The 11,876-nt window shown below is 39.3% G+C and overlaps 2 protein-coding genes across 2 annotated transcripts; one reads left to right on the top strand and one right to left on the bottom strand.

Annotated features, from left to right (window-relative positions):
- The first annotated feature begins 746 nt into the window (after window positions 1-746).
- On the top strand, window positions 747-7,469 carry si:dkey-19b23.7 (uncharacterized). Its single transcript, XM_020937801.2, has 8 exons — window positions 747-915; window positions 1,182-1,253; window positions 2,292-2,363; window positions 2,462-2,646; window positions 4,524-4,587; window positions 5,764-5,929; window positions 6,153-6,350; window positions 6,843-7,469. Exons 1-8 carry the CDS (start codon window positions 901-903, stop codon window positions 6,944-6,946), a joined length of 876 nt encoding a protein of 291 aa, XP_020793460.1. The 5' UTR covers window positions 747-900; the 3' UTR covers window positions 6,947-7,469.
- Window positions 7,470-7,533: 64 nt separating this feature from the next.
- si:dkey-19b23.8 (uncharacterized) lies at window positions 7,534-11,867 on the bottom strand. Its single transcript, XM_020937777.2, has 3 exons — window positions 11,624-11,867; window positions 9,028-9,707; window positions 7,534-8,826 (listed from the first exon to the last, which is right to left on the bottom strand). Exons 2-3 carry the CDS (start codon window positions 9,611-9,613, stop codon window positions 8,741-8,743), a joined length of 672 nt encoding a protein of 223 aa, XP_020793436.1. The 5' UTR covers window positions 9,614-9,707; window positions 11,624-11,867; the 3' UTR covers window positions 7,534-8,740.
- Window positions 11,868-11,876: the final 9 nt, after the last annotated feature.

Genomic DNA, 11,876 nt, shown 5'->3' with positions numbered 1-11,876 from the left:
TATTTGTTTTTGCATTGTAATATATACAGGTTTTATATTACATGAAATGTACTCCCATGAACTTTAAGTCATGTTACAATGTGGTTACCTCATCAGAAACAAACCTGGAGTTGTGTTGCTTTATTCACATGTTTGCGTAATCCTTTATTTTTAGTTGTCTACATCTCCAAAGCTCAAAATGCTCTGTACCACCTTGAGATGTCATGTAGTGGTAGTTTTCAAGTTAACGTTTCAGCTTTATTTCAGTAGCGACTGACAATTTCAGGGTTGAAATTATCCAAATGATTTTAGTGAAGGTGTATGGAGTTTAACACAGTGGAGCACTATTTGCACTATATATGCACTAGCAGTATTACCACATGGCATCACAAGGTGGAACAGAGCCTAAAGTCAACTTAATGTACAAGATTTGTTTGGTAATATGTGTGAATGAAACAAAACGATGATGTTTTGATGAGGAAACAGCATTGCAACATGGACCAGAAAATAGTATAATACAGGCTCTTTAATGTGCATTCTGACATAAGCTTGTAAATTCTTACATCAAATCAAAGCTGTTCAAAGTTGTTATAACTAGAATGTTTGGCCTTATTATATATCAATAGCTTTGTCAGTTAAAATGCACTTGGGCTAGTTGGAAACTACAGTAGCAGCAGCAGTTCCAATAAGAGCCTCTTCCCGCTAGAGGCGCCATTTGCCTTTTTAACCAATATGCTGGATTCGGGTTGAAGACAACACCCGGAGATATAACAATGGTTTACGGTGCAGATGCTCCTGACGCTCGACTCTTCCAGCTGTTTTAATGTACCAGTGACAGAGGATATAGGTTACCATGTTTCTTCTGCAATAACATCCATGTCGCGCCCATAAAGAGCACAACATCACAGCTATCTCTGCACGATGAGTAACGCCACTGTAAGTATTCTTCCTTATAACGCTCATTTATTATTACTTATTATACAGTTTGTTACGATGCGCGGTCACACATTTTGATGCTAGTTGTTGGATGTAGGTGTTTTCACGGATATGATTAAAAATGCATGAGATTTATGCCTGCGGATGCTGAGGAGGCGTTGCTCGCGTTGCTAGGATACAAGAGCTTACTTGTAGCATCTCTGTCTGGGAGTCTGGCTCACACAACAGTGCATAATCTATCTCCTTTTGTTTTTGTTTGTGGTTAGAAACGAGAATTGGAGCAGAAGAGGAGACTTCAGCACTTTCTGGCTGATTTGGCTTTACTTGGATCATTACAGGTTTGACAGTAAAACATATATGAATAATAAGAGGCATAAATGATGACTTGATGTTTGATAATGGACTACAGCAGTTATCGAATGTTCCACATTAAGTGCCACCTCAGCAAAGATTGTCTTTCTGACCAGATTCAAACCAGAGATATAACAGGGCTTCAGCCTTCAGGTCGAAATGAAAGAGCCCATATTACACTATTTTCTGATCTATGTTGTTGTTTCCTTATCAGAAACATACCTGGAGTTGTGTTTTCTTCATTCATATTAACACACAAACCCTCCATATTTAGAGTTCTTGTCTCAAACTGAAAACACTCAACTTGTAGTGTCATGCATAAAGGTTTTCATTCCGCACTCTTCTCTCCAATTTATGTCTCTCTTTTTTCATTTTAATCTTCATGATTATTTATGTTTTGATTTGTTTTTATTATGATTTTAATGTATTTCTTATTCTGTAAAGCACTTTGAATTACTTTGTGTACGAATTGTGCTATACAAATAAACTTGCCTTGCCTTGCCTTGCATAATACAGGATGTGCTCCACTGTGTTTTTAACATCCATACACCTTCACAGAATCATTTGGATGCTTTTATCGCTGGAATTGCCAATTTCACAAGATGGAAAGAGCATTTTGATCTTTGGAGAGGTAGACAAACTAATAATAAAGTGTTACTCAAATATGTGTGAATGAAACAAAACACAACTTCAGGTATGTTTTTGAGAAGGTAACAACAACATTATAACATGACTTAAAGGTCACAAGAGTCAGTTTTGAATAATATAGTACCTTTAAGGCTGTACTGATTAAACTCCACTATAATCACAGTAGTTATAACAATAACCTGTCCAAAGGGTGGCAAAACCGTGTATAAAATTGACTCAAAATAAGAAAACCCTAGACCTGCGGAGCATCTTCTACACCAAGAGAATAACTGCAGTAATCTATTAACAATTAAATTATATTATATTTAGCTAACCGCTATTATCAGCTGGTTCAGTTGTGATTCTGATTTGAGTCATTATATATTTTTCTTCTTTAGGGTTTTAAATATTTTCAACCATGGCTCAGAGGAAAAGAAGAACTACTCCTAACAGTTGTCAATGAAGATTTGGTCAGTTTCTGTGTCCATCTTTTCTATTTTTCTACTATTTTATTTCCATCTCTTTACTTTGCAAGTAAAAACTCTGACCTTTTACAACCTCTGCACAGGGCTGGCACTCTCCTGCATATGTGGTTTCTAGGGCCTCTTCCAGCAGTAGCAGTAACAGCAGTGACGCCTCCCCCAGCAGCAGCACTCTAAGCCTGGCCAGCAGTCGAAGCAGCTCCCCCCTGCCTGGAGATCCACTGCCCACACGCAACAACAGCGTGCATAAAAGCCGGTCAGATCCAGTCAGGTAGGTGGTGGCCAGTAGTGGAAGGCAAAGAAGCCAGAGTAAAAAAGTACTGTATTTAATTATACGTTTTACATCTCTGCTTTACTTAAAGGTGCATTGTGTAACTTTGCTGGTGAGGGTCTGCCAAATGCTTATCTCCACAGAGGTGTTAATGCTTTGTCTGGTATGGTATTAAACCTTGGATATTTTCATGTAGACCAAGCCACAGGTTAAGATGTGTGGAGGGGCAAACCCACTCACAGTCAGAATGCCTGTTTTTCTAGGTATTTTTGAGCCATAAAACTACCTGCAATTTAATACATTTGAGCTAGAGATGTTTAAGGTCATATTATGGAACCTTTCAGGCAGAGCAGTCACATGTCCATAGAAACAAGCAGGTGACAGACCCCCAACAAAAGTTACTTTAAATAATTTTAGGGATATCTTTTAGCATGTTCATAATTTGAGCAACAATATATAAATCATTTAAATTGTTTTCTGTTCTGTACATTTGAAGCTCTATTAGATCTCAAAATCTGTGCAAAATACTTGTACTTTTTACTCTTTAAGTTCATTTTTGAACAAGTACTTAAATCCTTAAGTAGATTTTTTTCATGTGATACTTTTTTTTTTGAGTATTTTTTTGCTCTGTATTTTTACTTAAATAACACAATTTAGTACTCCTTCCACCACTGACAGTGGCCATAGACTGTATATAGTAACATGGGCTCACATGCTCTGCTTTTGTTTACATTAAACACAGTGGGACCTGTTCTACGTCACAGCTCAGAGCGTGTTTGGCTTATTTTAAATTTTCCACCTCAGACGTGTGAAGTGTAAACATGCAGGTACAACGGAAATTGCTTGGCCTCTGAGTTCATTGTAGGAGTTGAGATAATCCCTCAGCCCGGTCGGTCTAATGCAGTAGTGCAGTATTGGACATAGAAACTGAAGGAAATTAAGGCAAGGCAAATATGCTTAAATGAACTTGACACTTTCTGTCGATTGTTAATAGAAGATTTGTACATTGATTGTAATAGATTACAAAAAATGTTCAGACCAAAAATAGTTATGTCATTCAAACCTAAAAAAAAGTCAGGCCAGAGCCAGGTTTAAAATTTACTAAAACTTTTATTTATTCTTTATTTCTGCCACAGATATTATTCAGTCCATAGAAAAACAGGATACAAAAAATTCGCAAGGCAACTAAATTAGTCCATAAAGTTCATTAAAGAGTGTCAATAGATCAAGATAGGAATTAGATCAATTAACAATTCTTTATGGTATTGTTAAAGGGCTGATATAATGCTATGTTATAATGCTGTTTCCTCATCACAAACATGCGTGGAGTTATGTTTTGTTTAACACAAAAAGCCTGCATATGTAGGCTGCGTTCTTCTCTCAAACAGAAAACATTCTGTTCCATCTTGGGATGTGATAATACAGGAAGTGTCTGAAATTGACAAATCTCTGAACTAAAGGTAAATGGTAGCTGATAAGATGAAAACTACCGTTTCACAACATCACAAGGTGGAACAGAGCATTCTGAGCTTTAGAGATGTAGACAGACTAACAATGAAGGATTACTCAAACGTGCGAATGAAATAAACCACAACTCCAGGTATGTTTTTGATGAGGTAAACACATTATAACATGGAGTAAAGCTCACTAATTGCAAAGATTTTAGTGCAACACAGACTTTCACTTCGACTTGAGACATAGCCATTGATGCAACAGTGTTTTGACTTAAGTACAGATTTTGAAATGTCTGAGAATGGCACACCCTTTTTGCAGAAGTTCCCACGGGCATCTTCTCCTTAATGCACTCATCTTGGTGTTGGCGAAATCTAAAGTTACTCAACATCCCTGAAATATTGTAATCTTCTTTTCTGTTTTAGCGATTCCCACAATGAAGAGCACCTCCTCCCTGCCTCGCCCAGTGAAAGAGAAATGGCAATACCTGTAAGCTCTTAAGAAATACAAATTAAAACTTAAAGGTGCACTGTGTAACTTTTCTGATGGAGGGTCTGCCATCTGCTTCTCTCCTTGGTGATGTTATTGCTTTGAGTGGGATGCTAACAGGGATGTAAACAAATATATTTTTTGTACTGTTTTGTATTTATTCAATTACAGGTGCAAAAACATGTATTATTATTGTGAGCAGGTCCACTTTTTCCACAGATCTGACCTGTAACTTTGCCTGGTGATGTAGCCTGCTTGTCTCCATGGAGATAGTTAAATTAAATGCCAAACTCAAGATCATTTCAGAAAAAAAACAACAACAACAAGCAATGAAGTGGTGGACCCTCTAACAGAAAAGTTAGACATTGTACCTTTAAAGATGCAATATGTAACCTTTCTGGTTGGCTACCATGGAGAGGTTATTGGTTTTTCTAGATTGTTCCACAGTGTAGCATTAAACATATCTGTTTTTATTGCAAACAAATAGCTGGTGCGGTCACTTGTTGTCTTTATGCAAATAAGATTAAGGTCGCAGTGTAGAATATTCCAGTGAATAATTAACATCTCCATGGAGACAAGCAGGTGCTGGATAAGAAACGTTACAAAGAGCATCTTTAAATATTTAGTTATATGCTTTAAAGGGCCCATTTTATGCTATTTTCTGATCTGTGTTATAATGTTGTTTTTTCCATACAAAACATACCTGAGTTGTGTTTTACTACATTCATATGTTTAACACACGAACCCTGCATATTTAGGCTGAGATCTCTCTCAAATGGAAAACACTCTTCCACTTTGTGATGTCATGTGGTAATACAGGAACTGCTCAACTTCATTTTTAAATGCTGTATTCCTTCACTAAAATCATTTGGATGATTTGAGCCCTGGAATTGTTCATCTCTTCTAAACTAAATGTAAAAGGTAACTGTTAACTTGAAAACTACCACTTCATGACATCACAAGGTGGAACAGAGCATTTTGAGCTTTGGAGATACCGACAGCCTAATAATCCAGGGTTACTCAAACATCTGTGAATGAAACAAAACACAACTCCAGGTGTGTTTTTGATGAGGTAACAGCATTATAACATGGCTTAAAACTCTCAAGAGTCAAATTTGCGTAATATAGAACCTTTAAAATTTCACTGACACTAACAAAGCATGTGTTTTTTTTCAGGAAGTCAACTGCACTTTGTTTTTAGTTGCTGGTTATGTTAAATATGGTCGCCCTTATGCCTGGATACGCTCCAACCATGAACGCCTTGTCAACATCGGGGGCATAGACTCGATGGTGAAAGATACACCCATGAAGCTCAAGTCCATTACTGATTGGCAAACACAAGGTAAGGAAACAATGTGAGGAATTCAAACAGGAGAGAGTTATCGTTTGATCGTGCACATTCAATAATTATCCAATTTTCCACAGGCTAAATCACATACAGATGTTGTAGTCTTTGTCTGGGTGGGCTATGGAAAAAAGTTTTAGAGTTGGACTGAAAAAAAACGACTCTCTCGCCCACTGGTCGTCTAAGAATATTTTCAAACATGTTTTATATTTTTTTCCAGGAATCCGAGTTTGGGACGTGGTGAGTGAGCTAGTGTCTCTCTGCACTGTCCCCTCTCCTTCTAATCCATTTGCTCTGGACTTGCGTTACGTCAAAAGTCTTCCCCTCACGGATCGTTTTCTTGTTACCGGAGCCCTACTCAACTTTCTGGAGATGTATATTGTCTATGGGAACCGAGATGAATTGCACTATGATAAAGGTAATCCAATACTGCCATATCAAACAATGAAAATACAGAATCACAAGTAAACTTTGCCTTCTAAAAGTAAGAACCAAGAATAAGATTTTGGTTATAGTAACAATTACAGTAAAACAAAAAGAAATAATATATTTAAAAAGTTACACATGTCTGATGAATAGTAGTATCTGGCACACTGCTACTATTTTACATTGTCCTTTATTTAACATAGTAAACAAGTGACGCTAGTATGCAAAGTGAAAACAAGAGTAAAACATGTGATGAGGTAAACATGTGGACAAACATCATAAATAGGCAAATGTGGTTGTGTCTGGTTGTGCTCTATGACGTGTGACGAGCACAATGGAAATATACTGCAGTTTTATACAGGATTATTGGTTTGTTCTCAAGGAAGCCAGCAGGTGTCGCTATTAAGCTACATAAAAATCTCAAATCTACACTTAAGTGTTATTTGAATGTGTTATTTTAACATGTATTATTTTGTCTTTCCAGTGGTCGAGGAGGTGAAACCTCTAAGGCGCCTGCACGTCCGATCTCTTCTGGAGCTGCAGCAGCAAAGAGAGAGCTCCAGACTTACCACCAGCCCCATCACCTGAGGACCAGCCCCATCAGAAGCCTCATCACAGCCACCTCACCCGAGGAACTGCCTCCCTGCTCATTCACAACTGAGCAAAATGTGAAAAGTACTCACCAAAATGTAAAAACTGCAGTTTGGACATTTTATTTGAGCAGCACTGAGGTGGTGTACAGACTGGCTATACTCCAGGTTAGCAATCTATTTGTGTTAGTTGTATAGTACAGACAGTCTGGTGGGAGTGAATGGGGAAATTCAGTCAGGAAAGAAAAGGGCCTGGCAGTAGATCTCATCCACCACAGCTCTGAGTCACAAGAGCATGTGCAAGGCAACAATAAGCAGGCTGTCTTTAACAGTCGCCTACAAATGAGGAAGTGGAGGGTGGGATCTGCTGGTGTATTCTTACAGTTAGATATTGCAGTCACATGTGTTTCAAAAGCTCATGTCCTGGGAACTCAGTCACAAGACTGAAAAATCCCTGGACCTGCCCCATGTCATGCCCAGTCACCTCAAATCACCTCTGCTCCGCTGGGCCAAATTTATCACAAATTATTACTACATGGGTTAAAGAGACAGTAGAGCTTAACATAAAAACAACAAACAAGTGAATGTTGTATAAAAACTTTTAATATTTGATAAAATACATATTTAAATATGTAGATGACATAAAAACAGTACATTGATAAAATATCTTTGAGCAGGCACAAAAACAGCCTTTACAGAGGCCATGCCTTTTGTAGAATAGAAAAATCAACACATTAAAACCTAGTGGCATGACAGAACCACAGGCTCCTGGTCTAGCTTAGTTTTGGTCTAAAATACTGATGGTAGCTGTATCTACCAGTGACCCTCTGTCTGTCAAACAACTGTAAACCTTACACTTAATCACCTTCATAAGTGTGTTATGCAATGCTGCACACATCAGTGCCTCAGTGTCATTTTAACTGGACATGGGGCACCTTTTAAGGCCAAAGTAACAAAAGCACACTGTAGCTATCCGATATGCAAAGTCATGGTTGGATGGCAGGAAGAATTCGGGGCCTTCTTAAGTATTGGATCTCAAATTCCCCCAAGAGGAATGCAGGTGCATGGGCGCACATTCCACACTGAAGCTCTACACAGAACACAGCGTTCCCAGTGTTGGGGCACAAACAGCCCTCCGTGTCATGGCTCACTGCCTTTTCCACATAAATGCTAATTCAGCGTCGGGACAGTCAAAAGTTCATGTTAAATAGGCATCCTTCTCTAAATTTGGCATAGATTCTGAAATATTATAGGTCAACATTTTCTTGAAAGCTACAGAAGATCTGCCCTGTTTTCAGAAATAACCAAGTTTTTGTTCTTTGTCTATCAAAGATTATACATCTTTAACTCTTTAAGTTTACTTTATTTAACTTCATGATGATAATGCAGTTTCATCCATGATTTTGCCCAAAGTATCACAGAGTAATGTGTTTTCTAGTGCCTCTGGCCTGGGACACACTGCTGTCAAAATTGCCAGTTAAATAAAGATAATCCTTCAAAAAAAGTGACATCTTTGTGTCAACTTAAAGATGTTTGTGCTTCCTGCATTTAAACCACAGCTCGGACCGTCACTGCCTTTCACCCAAATAGTGAAACAAGCAGCACAGGAAGTCCCCTGTGTCTGAGGAGACTCTAAAGTCTCCGTAAAACTGTCGACAGCTCACAGCTGTGATATTACAGGAGTGAACAGAAAACCTGACATCAACATTCAGGCCCACACTCGTCCAGTCTGTCCCTGTAGCACAGTCACAGTGAGGTTGGGTTTGATATAGTCCCGATTTGAAAGCAGAGCTCAGTTCCAGCTGTCTGATTCAGAGCCTCTTCTGGTTATGGCTCGGAGAGGGCTGCGGGACACAGAGCCTCTCTTCTTCCAACGAACTGAAATAAAAAGGAGAAAGACGTCAGTGATGCTTGCAGCTGAAAGTTCACCGTTAAAATGTTAATGAACATAAGCAGTGAAAGTTGTGCGTCAGAAGAGCTGACTGAGCTACTCATTTACCATCCCTACATGTTTTCTAGGTTTACCTCTGTGTGCAACAGGTCAAAAACTTTAGCCTTTAGGACAAGAGAAAGCCTTACCTTTGCCGATACTGGCCGGGAGTGTGTGGCTCTTTGTGTTGGAGTTGTTGGTGTCCTCGATGCGCTCGGCCTTGTTCTTTGATGCCATTGTGTTGGGGGCATCCTGCCAGTCGCTCAGTGCCCTCTCAAAGGAGTGTGCCAGGCAGGCAGTCATGTCCTTGGCTCGCTCCGCCCGACTGCACCAGAACACACGGCATTGCAGCTGCTGGCCCTGGTGCTTACAGATGTATAGGAACACATTGGGCCTGGTGGCATCAGCGGCGCAGTAGGCAATGTCCTGAAGGTAAGTCTTGGTTAGCTGTCGGCCTGTGCTCAGCTCTTTGACCTCCACGTATCGCGGCCGCACCACCAGGGCGTGGTCTTTGCTCAGTTTCTTCCCACTGGCGATGCCATCCAGCAGGTGCTGAATGGCATACTGAGCCTGCTCCCGGTCCAGGGAGAAGATCTTCTCTGTGCCCAGGTAGTGCACCTTGAACAGAGGGTCCCCGTGAGACAGGGTCTCCAGGCGGTCTCGCTTGAAGCGGCGGCGGAGCGCAGCTGGAGAGTTCTTGAGGGTTTGCATGAGGTGGAATGTGCTCAAAGACATGGTGTCTTGTCTTTGCTCTGAAGGTCAGTTAGTACAGGTCCTTCTCCCCTTTGCACCTCAGGAAATGGAGAGGAGTTACATCCACTGGTGTTATCTGCAATGAGCCAAACAAGGACAGTGATATTAGCAAGGTAAAAGTACCTCCTGAAGTATTAAGAGTACACACTGACATTCAACTCCCCCATATTTCACAGTTCACTGCTAATGTTATTCTTCATTCATTTGGGTGGTTACATATCCAGTGCACTGTGGACTGCTGCACTGTGTGAACCAGAGCAAATGCCACCAACGAGATCAGTTACAAAAGTGACGCATTCACTGACCAATATTCATTCACTACAGACACCATACTATTAAATATTTACAGTCAGTCGGGAATCACAGCCTCACCAGACCAGACCTGTCTGAGGCCAGCTGTTGGCACCTCACACAAATGTCCAGGCAATTTCTCATCACATCAATGGCAGTGTTTCACATTAGTAGAACTGAATATATATAGTCTAATTTTGCCTCCATAATCTTAGAAGAAACAGAGCAGTAAATTTTTAAAAAATTATAACTATAACTTTATTTCATCTTTAATCATTCCCTTTTTTTTTTAAACAAGCAGAGGCACTGACATATTTACTCCGAAGATTGAATTCAATAAAAAGATTCAATGTGGACTCCCTGTGCCACCATTGTCTGTGTATAAACCTGTGGGAAATACTGAATGGCATATTTTTGCATTGAGCTACTGAAGTCTCTTTGGACAGTCTGACCTGTAAACTTTTGGTCTTATGCAACAAGTACATCTGGCCTCCCATTGTGCTTCATCCCCCAAACTCACAGAAACGCCTCTTCTCCATTGTGTCTCCACTTTATTTTTTCCCCTTTCGCTTTTCTTGGCCATTCTTTCAACATCCTCCAAACCTCATCAGAAGCCAGTGGCTGAGAGAGCTCGGAGGACATGGCCATTGTGAGAGCACAGGAAGCAGCTTTGCATTCCCACCAAAATGTTTTTTCTACAAACAATTGCATGCTTTGGTGAGTGTGTCATGTTTAAGTGGGAGAAGGGATAAAATCTAAAGCCTTCATATCTCTGACCCCTGGAGATGGATGCAGACTTGGACTTAAACAAACTTGACTGATCCACAAAGAGCAAAAATATAAAATGATGACAATACATTTAAAATACGTAACAAAACAGCAAGAGACTGGTGTCAGATAAGGCAAAATTATATAAATGTATATGCAAGTTAAAAAAAATAAAATAAAATACAGGCTTATCATGATAACTAATTTTGAAGCACAATATACTGCTATAGAGAAACCAGTCTTTTGTTGTCTTTTACAGCTTCTGTAGCCAAATAATTTTACTTGTGGATCAATAAATTTTGTCTGAGTCTAGAGGAATATTATGATAAATAATAATGTTGAAAAAATAGCCCTGGAAGTTCAAATCTTACCATATTACATAATAAACTGAAGAAATTATTGCAATAAAATGTCCATATTGAGCCCCAAGTCTTCATATATTTGAGTCAATATAGTAATTATTGTGACAGGATTATGTAGATTTCACTGTTCTGTTACAAACAATCATTCGCTCCCTCACTCTGAAATACAGCCAGCTGCAGAGGGCACGTGTAGTGTCATGCTTAAAGTGTAATTGGTGCAATTAGACTAATTAAAAGAGGAGCGGAGATGTAAGCCATATTAGAATTATGATTTTATGCTTGAACACCCCGAATAACTTTTAGCAAAACAACACCTACATTGTTAATAGAAAAACTAACTCATTAAATAGGAAAAATCTTCTAAACTGTGTCAGAAAAAAATGCTGTCAAAAGTCCACTCTATTATTCATGCAAAGTTCTCATACTGTTTATTTAAAAAGAGTCTAATAATGTTGTATGTACAGTTGTAACATAAATTAAAAAGTAGCCCATAATTTAAAATTTGGAATCAGAAGTAGTAGACTAAATAAACCAGACAAAAAAATTAAAAAAAAAAAGGCTTGTAACTCACCTGTTAACAGTTGTATGCAGCGCTGTCCTCGCGGGCTTTACGAAGCGTCAGGTGAAGTCTGCACGATTATTTTATGGTTAAATTCCAATAAGGCTCAGCACTTCTCGCGCCAAATTCAGTCCGTGTCTCATACTAATCTTTTCCTCCACAGATACTTATTTAAGCGCTCACCGGTGAGTTTTATACCGCCTGGACCTCGCTCCTCTGCCTCGGTTTTTCCGTGTGTGAGTGAGCTGACTGAATGGAGCAGCGC

Source organism: Boleophthalmus pectinirostris, unplaced genomic scaffold (genome assembly GCF_026225935.1).
Source record: "Boleophthalmus pectinirostris isolate CB_2022bp ecotype Guang Dong unplaced genomic scaffold, ASM2622593v1 HiC_scaffold_20, whole genome shotgun sequence".
In the NCBI taxonomy this organism is placed as follows: Eukaryota; Metazoa; Chordata; class Actinopteri; order Gobiiformes; family Gobiidae; genus Boleophthalmus; species Boleophthalmus pectinirostris.
The sequence above is the reverse complement of the archived record's forward strand: the minus strand, read 5'-3'. Positions and strand labels throughout refer to the sequence as shown.